This window comes from Ambystoma mexicanum, chromosome 1p (assembly GCF_040938575.1).
Source record: "Ambystoma mexicanum isolate Mex_15411 chromosome 1p, UKY_AmexF1_1, whole genome shotgun sequence".
Lineage (NCBI taxonomy): Eukaryota > Metazoa > Chordata > Amphibia > Caudata > Ambystomatidae > Ambystoma > Ambystoma mexicanum.
In genome coordinates this window covers 111,839,840-111,858,544 of record NC_090921.1, presented here as the reverse complement: position 1 = coordinate 111,858,544, position 18,705 = coordinate 111,839,840, and the positions used below count along the sequence as shown (strand labels likewise).

The 18,705-nt window shown below is 49.6% G+C and overlaps 1 protein-coding gene across 2 annotated transcripts in view; it reads right to left on the bottom strand.

Moving 5' to 3' along the window:
- CHRNB1 (cholinergic receptor nicotinic beta 1 subunit) overlaps positions 1-14,273 on the bottom strand; it is a 189,530-nt gene extending 175,257 nt beyond the window's left edge. Inside the window, exon 1 of one of the 2 annotated variants that reach the window (XM_069644480.1) lies at positions 13,922-14,273. In XM_069644480.1, coding sequence (XP_069500581.1) covers positions 13,922-14,009 — 88 coding nt within the window. In that variant the 5' untranslated portion in view covers positions 14,010-14,273. The remainder of the gene's footprint in view (positions 1-13,921) is intronic. The other variant, XM_069644489.1, reaches the window with a different exon arrangement.
- Positions 14,274-18,705: the final 4,432 nt, after the last annotated feature.

The window sequence follows — 18,705 nt, the reverse complement described above, 5'->3', positions numbered from 1 at the left end:
GATGCTTGCTGGCAGAACCTAGTAGGGCATGCTGTGTGCTGGATGGGTACGGGTTCTGAATCTCCCACTGTTCCCATGGAGATGTTCAGGGGAGGGATCTTGCTTCCCTCTTGGAAATCCTGCCCTTCCTTCACTGGTGAAGCTGTGAGGCAGACTGTACCTTCAGCCAGGGTCCAAATGAGTCCTTCTTCTTACTCCTTTTGAAGTCGTCGGATGATCTGCTAAAAGAGGGTCTCAACCCTCTTTTAAAGCCAAAAGGCCCAGTGATTGGTGCAGGCGAAGCGTACCTTAATGAACCAATCCTGGTTCCCCACCAACAATCTTCTGTTATGCGTGGGGTCATAACCAGAGTGCTTTGCAACAGGAAAGGTAAGGAGTGACAACATGTACTACTAAGTCCCACCCATCTTCCTGTCTATTGTGGATCAAAGTTTCTCTCTGGTTAATTGAGCTCTCTGTGACTCCTGATCAAAGCGCATGTTTCCTTTGAAATTTGTGGTGAGAACAGACTTTCTGTCTCCATCAAATCACATACATCTTCCCTCTGAAAGGGGGTCCCTGCAGGGGTAGCCTACTGTAAACAGTAGTCCAAGATATAACATTCACTGCCCTTCATACAGAGGGGTGGGAGCTAGCTTCAAGTTGACACATTGCATATCAAAGAGGTGTTAGTTTGCTGTCCCTTGTGTTAGTTCTGTGACCAAGCCTCTTTGCAGGCCTGCTTTCGTTTTAACTCTCATCAGTATGAGCTGCAACCAGCAGATATTTGACAATACAAAAGAATGCAACCATGGAGCCTTTGATATTTGTAATAAAACAGGTTTTAGGCTCACTTAGGTTACTTCTGATAGGTCTACCAGTTCTAAATTACATATACAATAGGACATAAGGACATACAACACTGACTCCCATCACCCAGGCAGAGAGGATCTAACTGCCTTAACATGGAACCTTCACCATAAATATTCTCACATTCACACATCAACATTCCACATGACATCACGAGCTACAGCAACACCCAGATAGGCCCTATACAACACACTTCTGAACACTCCTCTGTCGGCGGTTCACCTCCTACGACAGACAATATACCACTGACATCGAACTTCTGCGTAATATTGTCATTGATCTGCTTCCTCCAATGAAGCAGCATGTCACAGACTGTTTTCCCTTGATGCTGCCACCACGTAGCTGGGTGCTTTACTCAGAGTTCTCTCCTTCTTTCTACAATACGTGACCCCTGCGGTGATTACGCCATCCAAGTAACGGCTCTTGGATTTCACTGGCGTTCAACCCGACCGCCAACTCCCCTTCCAGGAACATGAGATCATCATTACCACGGTAGGAGCTGAGCTGTTCAGAGCTCCCGCTGCCCAACCATCACGCATGCACTGTACCCATTTCTATTATCACAACATGGAGCATTTAACACAATCGTATAAAGGACCATAACGTTTGGTTTACAGATGGGTCAACATATTCATATAGCGCATGAAGACATAGCCTGTCCTTGCTGCTGGGGTCACGTCCAGCCCTTCTAGCCAAGCGCACAACTTCTGAAACCACTGGGACACTTCTCCTCACAATGAACTCAGTCCTGGCTATTCATTAAGCCACTCCTTGCCAGTGCGACAATAGGTTTTGTTAATCTCCTACAATGGCTACCTTCTCCATTCCTTTATGGATACTTCTCCCACTTCACTTTAAAAGCAGCTTCTTCCCTTTTTATCATAACGGCACCACTTTAAGAAGCAGCAACTTTTACCAGCGGGCACAGTTTCACCTTTCTCCCTATGGGCCAGCTCCTTCCTTCACCTTATGTAGCACAGCTTTTCCTTTGATTAATGGAGCTCGGCTTTTCCTTGCGCCTTCTGGCCCAGCTTCTCTCTCCAGCCCCTTGGCACCCAGCACTCCTCCTGCTTATTTGCTGCTGATGCTGCCAGATATGTGGCTTTCCTGCGCCCACTTTATGCCCTGGGTGATGGGTCTTACTTGTATTTGGGGGCAGTGCTGTCCTTCTTCCTGTCCTCTGCAGCAGGTTTCTTCAGCTTCCTTCCTTTTATTGTGCTTGGGTTCAAATTCTTTAAGACCAACTCGTCGCCAATGTAATAAAGCAGGTTCCAGGCTCACTTAGGTTTATTACCAGTCCTTAAGTTAAATATACAATAGGACATAAGGACATTCAAAACCGGCTCCCATCACCCAGGCGGGGAGGATCTAACTGCCTCAACATGGAATCTTCACCATAAACATTCCCACATTAACATTCCAAATGACATTACGAGCTACTGCAACACACAGACAGGCACTATACAACACATCTCCCTCTGTTACTGATACACTCATGCACTGATACAATACAGACAAGCACATCATAACAATATTTAATTAGGCTGGCCATGGCAGGAGGAAGGTGTTGCTTTCCCCCTTCCTGGGATGCTTTGATGTACCAGTGGCTGTCACATTCCAGCTAAATGTGACATGGAAGACTGCACCTGTAGTCTGTGCCCCTCCGGAATACACTTGACTATGTGTTTGTTGTGCAGCAAGCATAAATGTGTGCGGATTAGCCCCACACATTTTCTGAGGTTGATCTCCCATCATTCGATTTCTTAAAAAATTTCTAAGAAGCCCAGGGCACACTCCCTGTGTGGATGGTCGAATTCCTCACAACTGTCTTGATCTGTGCACCTTCATGAAACAACTGAGCAATCTTTAAGGAGAACCTCTTCGTCATAGGCAATCGAGCTGCATCCTCTGCATCAGGAGTCCCCACTTCCCTCTGAGGTAGCGCCTCAACATAGGCATGTATGTGCTGGGTGCTACATAGTGCAAACCGAGCTGTGAAGCAACAGGGTGCTCTACAACAAAGGGATAAAGTAATAGGCTGCAAGCGCATGGATACAATTATTAAGATAGACTGTTTATAGTACACAGAAGAACTTCTGGAGATCTGCGCCAGTAGTTTTCAGTTTCAAAATGTATTGGTGCTCTTGTAGAACAATGTGCCCTGAGTGATGACACGTGTTTCGGCTAGGAGTAGCCTTTTTCAAATCAGGGCATCGTCGAAATTATATCAACAAAGGTGACCATAATTGAAAGTTATAAAAATAAAGCAATTATATTGTTTGTACATCATATGTGCATTACAATCATGATTGTGAGTAAACATGTTGAAATTAATATCATCCATATAGTCACATTGTAAAAAATTAATGTTGACAGAAATTGCGGGTTGGTAATGGGGAGGATTGGTAGGAGTTGAGAGAGGAGAGAGTAGAAAGGTAAAAGGACTAAGCTTAGACTCTAAACTGTTGCTTTAAGAAAACAAAACACATGCATGATACCACTTCTTTAAGCTATTTCCTGAAGCTCTTCCCTAAAGGATGGTAGTTGGCGAAGTTTGTGGAGAGATTCGACTACCTTTTAAGAGCTCATACCAGGAACAAATAGGATTTCCAGGTGAAGATTGTCACATTTCTACAGGAAAGAAATGTCCCAGTTTCTGACACTGGCTTTTCCCCTTAGAATTTCCCTGGATCCCCAGGACCGGCTCAGGGGGTGGGCATAATTTTCACTGCATCCCCCTTTCCAGCACTGCACATGAAATCTTCGTATCTGGGGTGCTAGATAGCTTCTCTGCTATCAGAACCTCTTTTTGCCTATCCAATTGCCTATTTTGGTGATGGGGCGTGGCAAAGAAAATAACCTGCTCCTTTTCTCGGCTGGTGGTGATGTGTCATGCCATATACTCTCCTGAATTGGAAATAAAAGTTGACCATGATCAGAATTATTTGGTGGCCACTTGGGCTTGCATCAGTCCGCCCCATTTGCCAAGCTGGCCTAAGCTCATGCCTTACTAGCCCCCTACATCTTTTGCCATGGATACTGATGCCAATGCATTGATAATGGATGCTGCTGAGCACATAGCCCTGCTTTACCACCTGGCAGACTTCACTAATCAGAGGTGTGAGGCTATATGATATGATATATGGCATTTTTAACGCGCCTATACTCAAGTGTTTCTAGGTGCGATGAGGCAGGGAGGGGGAACAGAGGGAAGACAGAGACAACGATCTTACTAGGCCAGGTGACATTGAGATCGCCAAGTGCAGGAGAGGGGGAAGGGGAGGGGGCAGTGCATAGGATAATCAGGAAATAAATAAGACACTAAATAAATAAAAGTGCGGCCAGCTGGTGGCAAGTGCAAGTGCAGACATCAAGAGTCAAGTGATGGTAGGGGGCTGTAGGGATACAGAAACAGTCCCCGAGTGAAAGGGTTGTCAGAGGGGCAGTGCAGGTGTGCAACTGGCAGGGAGGGGACCTGGGCCTGCGATCAGAGGGTAGCCAGGTAACAGTGCAGTTTCAGGGTCAACCAGGAGATCAGCAAGGGAGAGAAAGCTAAAGCAAAGAGGAAGGTCTTGAGGTGCTTGTGGAACCGGAGATGGTTCTCCTCAAGTTTCAGAGAGGCAGGGAGGCCCCAGCAGAAGAAAGAGATCTACCACCAACTTGTTGCTTAGAGAAGTGACTGACCCTAAGGGAGTTGAAGGCGGAAGAGGTGAAGAGCTCGAGAAGTAAGATATTTAGGGAGAGAGAGTTGAAGGTATTGAGACCCCAGAAGGCCTTGTGGACAATGCAGAGGGTTTGAACTTAATTCTCGCCGCCACCGGGAGCCAGTGAGGAATTTCAGTCCTGGAGAGATATGATCCCTGGGCTTGAGGCCAAGGATAAGTCTTGCAGTCCTGTTCTGGATTAGTTGCAGAGGGCGCAGAGTAGAGGCAGGCAGATTTAGAAAGGGGCTGTTGCAGTTGTCCAGCCTAGAGAGAACCACAGCTCTGGAGACAGTGAACATCTGGGGGAAGGAGAGGAAAGGAAGAATACCTCTGAGGAAGTGTAGTTGGTAGTGTGGCTTCTTAGAGACGTCAGAGATGTGAGGAGAGAAGGAGAGTGTGGAGACGAAGATGACCCTGAGGTTTTTAGCCTCACAGGTGGGAGCAGGGAGAGGGTCAAGAGAGGCCGGCCAGAGAGTGACAGAAAGGGAGGGAGCAGGTGTGCCGATGAGGAGAATATCGTTCTTACTGGCATTAAGGCAGAGGTCATTGGCGGCACACCACTCCTGGATAATGTATTATCGAGCCCACTTGTCGTCAGAGAATTTGTGGAGCCCCAAGGCACTACAGCGATGGAGTAAAGAGGGGCCGGGGGAGAAATTGTGGGGTTTGGTAGGAATATGGGAGCAGGAGAGGGTTTCAAAGCACAAATCATGAGACTGGAGCAGGAAAAAGTGTAAGGGTGGAAATAATGGTGGGGAAGGGGATGGGCGCAAATGGAAGAAGGGGTGGAAGGATTCCATAAAGCATGAACCTAGCAACCAGGAAGCGTGGTGGCGGGTGTGGAAGTGTGGTCCATACACTAAACAGGATGCAGCAATCAGCTGAAGAGGAGCAAGCGGAAGGATGACCCGCCCAAGTCGAGTGGACCGCTGCCCCAGGGTCCAGGGGCATAACAGGCGAAGATGACCTGCTTTGAGAGTGTTCTCATCCTCGCATTTCCTGGCTACTCATCTGCAAACATTGCTTTTTCTACTGCTGAGCTGACCCCTGTGGATGGTATGCTTTTTAGTTAAGTGCGCTAGAAGTCTCCTGAGTGTCATTTTTTTATTTGTATTCAAAGTGCATATGGCTAACTAATAAGCCTTTTGAACTTGGGTGTCATTTTCTTGTATGTGATTGCGGCCATTTTAAAGTGGATACCGGCTTGGAGAAACAGTCAGTCCATATCACTGAACGTGGCTATAAAGTGAATGTATTTCTTTCGACTTGTGTCGAGGAGGACTGCATGGGGGCTCCCACAGTTTTCAGTGGGGCATGGGTGGTGGTGGGGACCCTGTCGAGGAGTCTGAGGCATGAATGATGTCTACCCTTTACTCTGGGTGGGAATAAAGGGGCTTGATTCTAGAGAGAAGCGAGAGCTGGTACCAGGATGGCTGGGCTTCTTCTTGAAGGAAAGGCTAGAGGTGGCGTCATCTGTGGAGAGAATGTACCGAGTTTATTTGCTTCGCCCAGTTCTGGATTTTGTTGAGGTTGGTGGGCTTTACAACAAGCATAAGTTCCATCGTCACGTGATGGAATTACACATAGATGCATGATGTACGTGCTTGTATAAGGAAGACAAAATGATTCAGTTGGGAGAGGTCTTTGGCCGTGGTGACTTTAGGCATAGCTGTGGGTGGTTGGCGCACTGATCGACTTTGATGACATGTTTGGAGAATCGAGGATCCTTGTAGAGGCTGACGATGACCAGTGACTGGGTGGGACTTTGCAGGAAGCCACGGGTTACTGGGTGCATTAATATTGACTAGTACCCCTCTGGCTGAGTGTCAAAAGATGCGCTGATTACTTACCGGTAATCTTCATTACTCATAGTCCTACTCTTCCTCTTTGCAGTACTTACCTCATGAGGCCCCTGCCTCTGACACATGACCTTCTTCTATTTCTTTGAATCCCTATAACTCCTCCCCCACATCCACGTCACTCAATTTCATATTACCAAGCCGGAGCATGGGACCTTCCCCGCAGGGAGGGTGAGGAGGGTCGTCAGTACTGTCACGAGGAAAAGTAGGACTAGGAGTAATGAAGATTATCAGTAAGTAATCAGGGCATTACCTCCACGTCCACTCTTCCTTGTCCCAGTATTTACCTCATGAGGTATACTAAAGAAGCAATGGGGAAAAGGTCCCAATGAGACACAGAGCCAAAAACAGTGCAGCAAAACACACACCCACAATAACTCTTAATTTCCATCCCCACAGACAAAACTCCAATCCCCGAGTGGGAGAAACTCAACCCATAGCGGTTGATGAACGTGCTTAGATCAGCCCAGGCGGCAGCCCTACAAATCTCTTGCAGAGAAACTCTCCTTGCATCGGTCCAGGAAGCCGCCAAACCTCTGGTGGACTGCCCCTGAACATGCACAGGCAGCCCAGAAGCCACATACGCCATGGAGACCACAACACGGAACTATCGGCAAATGGAAACCAAAGATGCCTTACACCCAGCCCGAGCCGGGCCAAAAGTCAGATTGCTGGAAAAGAGCAATCCTAGCCAAATACTCCAACATTGCCCACCGGACATCAATGTTATGCCAAACCACCTCCTCAGGTGTCCTCGGATCTTGAAAGAAGGCAGGGATAACCAGATCCTGAGAGGTGTGAAAACCGAGAAACAACTTTAGGGAGAACCTTCGGATAAAACCTTAGCACCACTGAGTCCGGCAGCACCCTCAGGAAAGGAGGGTGACATAATAGAGCCCCAATCGCCCCAAGCCTACGAGAATAAGTGATGGCAATAAGAGAGGCAGTCTTCAGTGTAATATGTTTGATATCAATCTCGGAAATGGGCTCAAAAGGAGTCCCTTGATGGAACCATAAGACAAGAGGGAGATCCCAAGAGGGAAGCCTTTTATAAGTACATGGACGGGAAGAAGAAATAAGCCCAGAGCAACTTCCCCACCAACACCTCCCCATCCAAGTGACCATCAGAGTCCCCCAAAAGGAATTTAATGGAGGCACTCTGAGAGCGAAGCGTGGAAAACCGCCAGGGCCTTGTCAAACCCCTCCTGGAGGAATTGGAGGATAGCGGGGAGGCCATAACGCAGGGGAGGGATCCCAGACCGGCCACACCAGTCTCGGAAATGGCCGCAATGCCTTCCGTACACCTCCAGAGTGGAGGGTCTAAGAGCATTCATTATGGACTCAACTACAGGACCTGAGAACACCCGAGATATCAGCCTAGACCGAGCAATAGCCACACAGCCCCATTGCATCCGGCAGACTTCCAACCGCAGATCCCCATGGAGGGGACACAGCCACTTCAGAACCAGCCAGGTTTCCTGTGACCAAAGCTCCCACAGAGAGGGGAACCAACTCCGGCGGGACGGAGCTAACAACACAACAGTCACCCTGGACACTCTGAGGCGCTGAACCATCCGGGGCAGAAGGGGAAAAGGCTGAAAGGCATAAAGTAAACCCAAGGTCACTGTACAGAGAGGGCATCCAACCCCAAACTCCCTCAGGCTGAAACCGAGAGCAGAAGAGGGGAACATTTGCTAAGGTCGGGGATGCAAACAGGTCTAGAACAGGGGTCCTGAATCTGACACAGATCTCCACAAAGACCTGGGCCATCAGGACCAGTTCTGCAGAGGAGGGAAACCGGCGGCTGAAAAGATCTGCTCGAACATTGTCCACCCCCCTGATATGTGAGGCCACCAGAGACAACAGATGCGATTCCCCCCCAGGTGCCTATCTAAGCTGCCAGAGCATTGAAGGAGCGGCCGGAACCCCCTTGGCGGTTGACATATTCCAAGGCCATTGTATTGTCCGTTCGGACCAAAACCGCCCGACCTTCCATCAACCCCTCGAAGTACACCAGAGCTCGGAGAATGGCACACAACCCTCGCTAATTGGATGATCGACAGCTCTCCCCAGATTCCACAAACCTTGAGCTGAGAGGACCCCCAATGTAGACCCGCCAACCCATTCCAATGGCATCCGTGGTAAGAGTGGCCACAAGAGGAAGGACCAGGGACACCTCAGCCTTTAGATTTGGAACCCCCAGCCACCACAGCAGGGAGACCTGCAGCGCTGGAGACACTGAAATCAAAGCCTTGAAAGCTGAGACGTCGGGAGCCAGTGGGAGAGAAGATAAGACACCGGGGGACGTAACTGAAGTTGGGCCCAAGGAACTAGAAAACACACAAGACGCCATGTGCCCCGTAACTTCAGCAACAGGCGAGCCGAGACATACTGCCTTCTGAGAACCCTGCCAAGAACAGCCAGCAAGTGACGGACCCTCTCTTGGAACAGGAACACCCTCTCCATCCCAGTGCAAAACAGTGCCCCAATGAAAATTAGATCCTGAGAAGTCTCCAGCTGAGACTTCTGCTAGTTCACCAGCAAACCCCAGTCTCGCAATGCCCGGCAGACTAAAGGGAGATGAGGCAGGACAGCCTGCCTACAGGACTCCTCGACCAACCAATTGTCAAGGTAGGGAAAAATCTGCACTCCCTGCGGATGCAAATGCACCACCAGGGGAGCCACCAGCATGGAGGACACTCCGGGAGCCGATCGCACCCAGGACGGGAGCACTCTGAACCGAAAACGCTGTGATCTCATCCAATCCCCCCTGCACAACATCCAGAGAATGTTCCGCAAAGCCTCCACGTTGAAGTGTTCCGTCTGGACGAAGCAGTGCAGGGCCTCGAGACCCATAAGCAGGTGACACTTCCTAGAAGGCATAGGGACCAGGAACCCCCGCAAGCAGAAAACTTGACCCCGAACAGGGAGAGGAACGGGCATGACGGTAACCCACAACAACTATTCAGAGAGAACGGATCCCATGCCCGACTACTTGGTCCATGAGCTAGGTACCAAAGTCCTGACCATGCAAACCTGGACAGAAAGAGACAGGAACGGCACTTGATAACTCCCCCGGAAGGAGCCCAGTACCCAGGAAACCGAATCCCACCGGTCCCATACACCTCTGAGAAGATAGAGACGAAGAGCCAGAAAAGCCGTCAGTCACTGCACTTGCACCAGAGGAAAATCCCAGGACGTTGAAGCAGGACAGTGCTGCAATATAACAGCATGCTCGTCAGCCCACAAAAGGATCGGACCCATCGAAAAGAAGATACAGGACAGCCCGGTAGTCCAGCAGATGCACATGCCTCCGGGCAGATACACCAACCTCCAAGGCCATGGTCCGTCCCCTCAGCTGACATAGAGGATTCACCAGGCTGGCGCGACCATCACCAACATGACCTGATGGCATTAAAGATGCCCCCTCCCAATGGGCAGAGTACAGTCACAAAGCGGGGCAATGCAATCCATCCCGGATAGCAGAACCAAACTCAACCCCATACCTGGGGTATGCCTATACCGGAAACTCACAGAAGGGACAGCCCCCTCCACTGGCACCAGGGGCTCTGAGAACCCCTTTAAGCATAGACATGTTCCACAACCTGCCATATTACTTCCACACGCCTGAGAGGAGGCGTGAAAGCAACACGTTGACACCGGAGGACTTAGGCCCTAAAAGTAGAGACACTGGGAACCCCCTGCATGGCCGTTACGTCCATGATGCGTTAGCAGTTTCCATAATTCCATGCCTGGGCCATCTGGTGTCATACACAAGGGAAAACAAATCAATCTGCTTTGTCCATCCCCTGCGCAGTTCAGAGGAAGAGGACAGGATAAGGTGGCCTCGTGCAGCAGAAATATACCCATGGCTAGCACAGACACAAACACACCACTAACTCGCCACCTATATACACATCACATGACTCAGAGGTGGCTTGAGCCCCGCATCATGTAGCTGGTAGCCCCATGCTCTACCTGTCGAGCTAATGGGAACCCCTTCAGAAGGTACCAACCAAGAGGGAAAACCAAACAAACAATCCCCTAGGCAACGCCGCACCTCCCCACCAGAGGAGGAGGCCATCCGTCTCCGGAGCAACGTTGGGAGAATACCATCAAACAGGAGGCATGTTGTTGCACGGCCCCAAGGGCAGGAGAATCAAGGCACAAACATTCACAAATCCCCCAAATCCTTACCGCAGCCCGGGCCCTGCAGGACCCGGGCCTTGATGTCCTTGCACCGGCCACAACCTCACAAAACTAAAACGGGTGAGGCACCAGCCTCCGTAAGGCACACCAAGGAGCCGGCATGCCGACCCACAATGGAACACCAAGATGGCCATACCAGCAGGAGAGGGGAAAAACAGAAAGCACAGAGCCCCTCCGTCTCCTTACCTTCCCCCGGGCCCAGCAGGACCTGGGACACAATGCCCATACTGTGGTCCGGAGCCCAGCAAACAACCGAGCGAGGCAATCCCGCTCAACAGGGACCCCAAGCCCCGCAGGAGGCCCAGGAGCAGCACCGCCTCCGAGGGAACCGAAGGCCCCGCCACAATTCCCCCCAGGGGGCCAGCAATCGGTGCTCCCCGGTGCCCCACACTAGGAAGAAAAAGTCAACCTGCCGGAGGCAGGAAAAATTAAACTGAGTGACGTGGATGTGGATGAGGAGTTATGGGGATTTAAAGAAATAGAAGAAGGTCCTGTGTCGGAGGCAGGGACCTCATGAGGTAAGTACTGGGACGAGGAAGAGTGGACGTGGAGGTAATGGGTAGGGACATAGCGGGGAGGGGCCGCAATGTAAACATCTCTCAGTTGGACCCATAACCTTACACTTTTACAGCTATATTGTCGTTTATTGTTCTTCTCACATAGTGTTGACAATGCCACATAGGATAGTAGAGTCAACAATATGTTGAGCACTGAGCGCACTGAGGCTATAATAATAGTAAAAGGCACTATATAAATGACAAGTACAATACAAGTACAATTCAGTACACTAAGCGTTAGGCGAGTTATGCTCCATGTAGAGTAATGAGCAAACATGGAACCTTGTGGCCACTTTGGAGTTCTCGAGATCCTCTGACGAGAAAGTGGTGAGAGGCAATGAGCTAAGGGATGAGGGGGTGGGTGAGGTGTTGATATGGGGAGGCATACAATTAAGGATTGGGAACGCAGGAGGAGGAGGATGAGAAGATGGGACCAGAAGCAAAGAGGAAGTGGTTCCAATGAGGTGGCACAAGCGGAAATGTGGTTGTTAAGGTGGATATTATAGGATGAGGCAGCACAAGCCGTGGCAAACATGCAAAGATGGAGAGTCAGAGAGGGCAGCATAAGGGGGCGTAGGTGGCAAGATGGAGGAGGCAGCACAAGGGGCAGTATGGAAGTAAACCTGAAACAGTATTGAAGTAAAGCTGGAAAACAGAGAGGGCAGCATAAGGGCTGGTATAGATGCAAACATGGAGAGAGGTGGGCTAGGAGGCACAAGGGGCGGCATGGGAGTAAAGATGGGGAGAGCTGGAGGCGCTGCAACAAGTGAATGTTTGGGGTGAGTAGGACGTGGTGGTACAAAGGAGGCTATAGATGGCGGAGGGCCAGGAGGATGCATAAAATAACACGTTTATTTGTAGAGCGCACGTTCACCCCACGAGGGACATCTTGGCGCTATTGACAGATAACAGATGTTTATTGTTAACCAACTTAATGGCACTCATTATATCGACCTCAGAAGGATGAAGGGCTGAGTGGACCTACTGGGATTCGCACCTGTAACCATGAGGTCCAACACAGGCCCCTGTAGTGGATGCATTAGTCCACTGAACCACAGACCGCCACCGGAGAGAGGATTACAAATAAAGCTGAACAGTGTTGTTATTGTGTGCAGCTATCTCACTGTGCCTTAAAGTGTCCAGTGTTCCCTGTCATGTCCAGTTTGCCCCTCTGTGCCCTGTCATGCCCAGTCTGCCCTTCTGTGCACTGTCATGCCCAGTCTGTCCCTCTGTGCACTGGCGTGCCCAGTCTATCTCTCTGGTACCTGCCATGTCCAGTTTTTCTCTCTGTGTCTTGCCCAGTCTGTTTCTCTGTGACCTGCATGTCCAGTCTGTCTCTCTCTCTGCCCTGTCATGTCCAGTCGGTTTCTATGTGCCATTCACGGCCAGTCTTTCTCTCTTTGTTCTCTGATGTGCAGACTGTATCTCTGTGCCCTCTCATGTCCAGTTTTTCTCTCTCTGCCACGTCATGTCCAGTCTGTCTCTCTGTGCCATCATGTTCAATCTATCTCTCTCTGCCCTGGCAGGTGCATTCTTTCTCTCTGCCCTGTCATGTCCAGTATTTCTCCCTGCCTGTCATCTCCAGTATTTCTCTCTCTGTCCTGTCATGTCCAGTCTGTCTCCCTGTGTCCTGCCATGTCGTCTTTCTCTCTATGCCCTGCCATGTCCAGTCCATCTCTGCCATGTCCAGCCTTTCTATCTCTGCCCTGTCATGCCCAGTCTGTCTCTCTTTGCGCTGCCATCTCCAGTCTGTCTTTCTATGCCCTGTCATTTCCATTCGCTCTGTGTGCCCTGTCATGTCTAGTCTGTCTCTGTGCCCTGCCATGTCGTCTTTCTTTCTGCCCTGCCACGGCCAGCCTTTCTCCCTGTGCCCTGTCATGTCCAGTCTGTTTCTCTGTGTCCTGCCATGTCCAGCCTTTCTCCCTCTGCCCTGTCCAGTCTGTCTCTCTGTGCCTTGTCATGTCCAGTAAGTCTCACTGTTACCTGCCAGGCCCAGTCTGTCTCTCTGTGCCATCCCTCTCATATGCAATCTTTCTCTTTACCTTGTCATGTCTAGTCTCCCTCTGTGTGCCCTGTCATGTCCCATTGCCTGTGTGTGCTTCTCCGTTTTGGTTTGCCAGTTAATAATTATTCTGCCTGTCTCGGTGGCACCAGTCTCTGCTTGGCCCAGGTCATGCCCGCCCTTGCTATGCATTTCGGGAAGAGAGTTTGTGTGTTGGACCTAGTGGTGTTTTTTATTGTGCGATTGTGTGGTTTACACTACACACGCTGCTAACCAGTGGACCCCAGGAGCATGCATTGCTACCCCAGGGCATGGGGTACCGCAGGAAAGGCCTGCCCTGTCCCCCAGGGTTGTTTGTTTATCTGCATATGAGAGAGCCAGGGCGCCTCGTTGGTCTGAGTACGTCTCCCTGCCACGTGACCCTCACTTTACCCCCATGTGTGCGCTGTTTGTTGCTGTGTTGCTTTCCAAATCGCTACACCCAGTCTAACGTATTTGATGGACAAGTTGGTGAGTTGCGTCGGCCAAGCCACTGCACCCCCCGACCCCCAAAAAGCCTGGAAGCCACTACACAGAGCGCCAGTTGCCTCAGCTGTCCTCACGCCTCTTGCTAACCTTTGGAGCATGCAACCAGTAGCCCCTGAACACAAGGGGTTAACGGATGCGAACAGGGGTCGGCCACCCCATTACTAGGCCTGTTAAAAGTGATAAGAGGCCCACGGGACCCGCAGCAGCGCCTACCTGCGAGCGCCCCGAAGCAGAGCGCCAGGGTGAGCAGGGGGGACCCGGCCATGGCTCCCCGGCCTCCCGTCAGCCGTCCTCCGGTCATCTGAAGGCCCTCTCCGTGTGCTTCCGGGGGCGCCTCGCCGTGGGAGCTAGGCCTCCCAGTGGAGGCAGCTGCCGGCCTCGGCGGTGACGGACAGGGCCCGGTGCTGCTGCTGCGGCCTGCGGGCTAGGGTTACACTGACAGTCACTCCCGGGACTCCGTGGGCCATTCCAGGGACGGCTGCAGGAGGGCCGCGGCTCCTTCCACCTGTTGTGGGCGATTCAAGACAAAAAAAGGGCCCCAGGCCCCACCCGAGCCCTGAAGTGAGCATGATAATAACCAGCGTCACACAAACGGGCCTGGAGTAAACAACCTAGACTGCTATTGCTAAAATGACAATGTGCCCATGTGCCTTAACACCACTAAGATCCTTACATTTTTGTAACTTTTAAAATATAAATTTGAGCACATTGTTTTGACATTCTTATGCTTAAATGACATGCTCCTCCCAGCGACGTCAAATTACCAAAATATCAGGGGTACAGCAGTGACATAACACAGGCCCAATGACATCACAGGAAGTGACATCATTGGAGATGACACAATCTCCTTGACTTCAGTGGCCTCTAAGGAAGAGATGTCGCCAGAGCTTTGGCCTTATGACTTATAGTAACCATATGTTAACTAGTGTAATGTCTAGATTATTTACCAGTAATTACCTTATCTTCCTCGTCCCAGTGCTGACCCGATGAAGCCTCTCGCCTCAGGGACAGGAACCTAATTAAAAAGTATATAAAGTCAAACATTAACAAAGAGCCTTATGGCCATACTCCCATGGGTGCAGAGTTTAAGGCCAAGCTATACCCTTGACTCCTCCAGTCAATGCAAGCAGTAACCACAACAATAGCCAACACATGCAGGTAAGGCATTTTGCAGGACTGGGAAGAGGAAGAGAATAACTCAGTGTAATAGCATTAACGGCAAGTAATCAATGCATTACCTTTTAGGCCCCTCTTCCTCGTCCCAGTCCTGACCCGATGAGTGCTTGAAAGCAGTACACTAGATATTGCCAAGGGCAATTCCAACAACAAACAGTACAAATGTGCTATTATCATTGAGTCGAAATTAGTCATTCACATAACCTAACACAGTTGGTCCAAAAGAGGGGTAGGGGAAGCCATGCACAACTTGTAGTGGGCAATAAATGTGTCAAGCGAAGACCAAGTGGTTGACCTACAGCTTTCATCAATAGAAACCCCTTTAAAGGCCCAGCTAGAGCCACTGTGCAGCGCCCGAACATCCTTCCTCAAGGGTGTCCTCAACCTCCTACTAGGAAAGTTCAATGGTACTCCTGATCCATCTACTCCGGGTGACAGTAGAAAGCTTTTTCGCGCATGGCAAGGGCCAAAGGAGACAAAAAGGTGACCACCCTGCCCAGTATGTGTCATCCATTCAAGGTAATCTCTGAACACTCTGCCCAAATCTAATGGATGAGGGGAAGAGCCGGAGGAAGGAGCGGGCCCAAGGTGGGAAGGACCAAATCTTCTTGTAGGTGACAGTCAGAGAGAACCTTGGGGGCTGGGGGAACATAGGAGACGGGCACAGTGTAAGCCCTTCCGGAACAAACCTCAGGGAAGAAAGGCTGCAAATGAGGACTACCACTTTCCGCATTTGCCTGCCGCAGTGGCGTAACACAAAATTAGGGGCCCCCTTGCGAGCCATGCTGAGGCCCCCTCCCTCCACAACTCTGCAACAAATCACGGGTAGCGCCACACTCTGGATCAGCCTAGATTACCACGCTTGCGCAATACGCATGAAGTTGCTCCTGCAGGGGTAAGCCGCACCCTGCACTATGGTGTTTTTATGCATTATACAGCACACTTTCTGAGAAAAATTGTCTAAAAGGCCATAGCGTTTGAAATTGTTTTGATGGGTAACACCAATCCAAAAATCCAATGCATGCAAGTCACCAACAGTGTACAGGAACATTAATGCTTTAATTAATATAATGCTTTGCTATTAAAAATGTCATGCCACAATAATATGTCCTTGGCATATTATTATATTATTATAACTATATTATATTATATTATTATAACTGGCTGCACAATGTAAACCAGTCTAGACACGTAATAACATATTAAATTACACTATGCCAGGCCACATTTAGACATGCCTAGACTGGCTGTACCAAAATGCCAGTCGAAGCAATAACACTTATCATGGTAATTTTATCAAAGATGTCCAGATAAATATACAGTGCATCAGTAAGAAATGGCTAAACTAGCAACATCCACATGCCAGTCTAGGCTGGTAATTACACTTAGGAAGACTGCTTTATCAGAGATGGGCAGTTAAAAAAAACTCAAGCCAAACTAAGAAATGACTAGACTGGCTGCACCAATATGCCTTTCTAGCCACTAATTCCACATATGATGCCTGCTTAGCCTGGGCATGAATGACTATTACAATGTATCACACAATCCCTGCCCCACCACGCCACCCGACCCCACACTCCAACCCACAAAATCAGCTTCTCGGCCCAGAATTACCTCCACATCCCTTTTCCTTGTCTCAGTGCTTACGTATGAGGCTCCTTGCCTCATAGGTAAGTACTGGGATGAGGAAGAGTGGAACTAGGAGTAATGAAGAATACAGGTAACTAAGCCAGGCATTACCTCCATGTCCCTTTACCTCATCCCAGTACTTGTGTATGAGTCAAAGTGCCTCATACACAAGTACTGGGGCGAGGAAGAATAGGGCTATGAGTAATGAGGATTGCCAATAAGTAATCAAGGGATTAAACACAAGTAGTGACGCAACACAATTGAGATGACTGGGCTTCAGCCCTCTGCCCCGCCCCCCTCACCTTGAAATTTAGGGCTATGTTGACTCAACCTGGCTGACCTACAGAGCAATTGCCAGACAGAACAGGACACAGATGTTGAACAGCACCTGGGTTTTGATGTTAACAAAGGCCCAGCAACTACTAACATAAAGCATTTCACTGTTAATACCTGCATTCAAATGCATAATTCTTTAAGCAATTGAAATCTTGATGTGGGTTTAGTAATTGTATGCCAGGGATGTGATTGCAAGGGTAGAGAGGGGACAGGATACTGCTTATTCTTACAGCAGTCCATAAGTGGGTGCTTTCAGACTTAAAGGAGAAAGTTAACTGCTTGTAACATTGAAACTGCACTAGAATAGTCTCATTAGAATGTCTAAAGAAGTTAGATGCCCCACACAAATGAGTTTACTCCTCCCCCACCGCCCGTGAAGTTGGCACGTCTCCCAACATTTGAAGCATTAGCCCCCCCCCCGCCAAAATGAAGTTTTGTTGCGCTCTTGAACACAAGCACACTCACCATTCACCATACACACACATGGACACCCAGCCACCCATACATTTAAGTGTGCACCCTTTCACCATACAGGCACACCCAGGCAGCCACCCATATATTTAATTGTGCACACTTTCACCATACACTCACACGGTCTGGCACCTATACATTTAAGTGTGCACCCTTTCATCATACACTCACACACACACGTGTCATGCGGTTGAGGAGAGCCCTTTTACTTAAAAAAGAAATAGTTTCTTTTTGAAGTCACTCCGACTTATTTCCGTTACGGACCGAACCAGAATGGAAACAATTTCTTTTTGAAGTCGTAGAGTTCCCTCACCGCTGGGTTGGGAGGAGCCATTGGATTTCAAAAAGAAATAGTTTCTTTTTGTAGTCACTCTGCCTTCATAAAGAAATAATTTCTGTTACGCTGTAACAGAAATAATTTCTTTATGAAGGCAAAGTGACAAAAACGTTTTTGGTTTCTTTTAGTCCAAGGGGGCCCCCCTCCCAGAAAAATGTGGTGGCGGGGCACGCTGCACTGCGATGGGTGCAGGTCCTCCGTTAATGCCAGTGTCGCCTGGCCAAGGAAATGGCCACCACAAAGCGACACTTGCAGGAAAGGAGGGTATTGGATATTGATTCAAGAAGTACAAAGGGTTCAGAGAAGAGGACCCTAAGCAAAAGCAGGATGTCCCAGGTGGGGAAGGAAAACCTGACTTGAAGACAGAGATCTCAAATTCCCTGACTAAATGAGGTCTTAGAGTGGGGACGCTGAGCCAAGCGAGAAACCCCACTTAATGAACTGAAGAACCTGTATGCGGTCACATGAAAGAGGGTCAAGAGGAGCTTTGAGACACCAATTGGAGAAGGACCTCCAGTGTCGAGCATAGGCAGGCAGGGTTAAGGGCCTCTTAGACCTCTGGACAGCCACAGCCAGATCTGAGATAAACCTTTCCCTTGCAAGCCCTAATCTTTCAAGAGCCAGGCCGTAAGATGAATACGCCAGAGAGTTGGCAAGGGAAGAACAGGTCACCATGGGATCTGGCCAGAGAGGGAGGGCAAAACTGCCCAAGGAAAGTTGAAGAACGAATGAAAAACAGGCCTTCCTTGGCCAGTGAGGTACGATCAGGATAATCCATGGCCTTTCCCCCCATATGCAAAGTAAGGAATTCTGGAGGAGATGGAGGGGAGGAAAGCTATAGATATGAACGCCAGCTTGTGGATCGAAAATGGCCTCTTGTTCTCCTCTCCGCAGGGGACTGGGATCACCACCCCCTTTATTGAGCAGGTCCTGGATACCATCCTGCAGAGCACACCTCTTCAAAGGGCCATGGGTTGACTTCCAACCCTGAGTCTATGGAGTAAGTAAAGGAACTCTGTACAGTAGCCTACTTGAACAATGTCTTGGT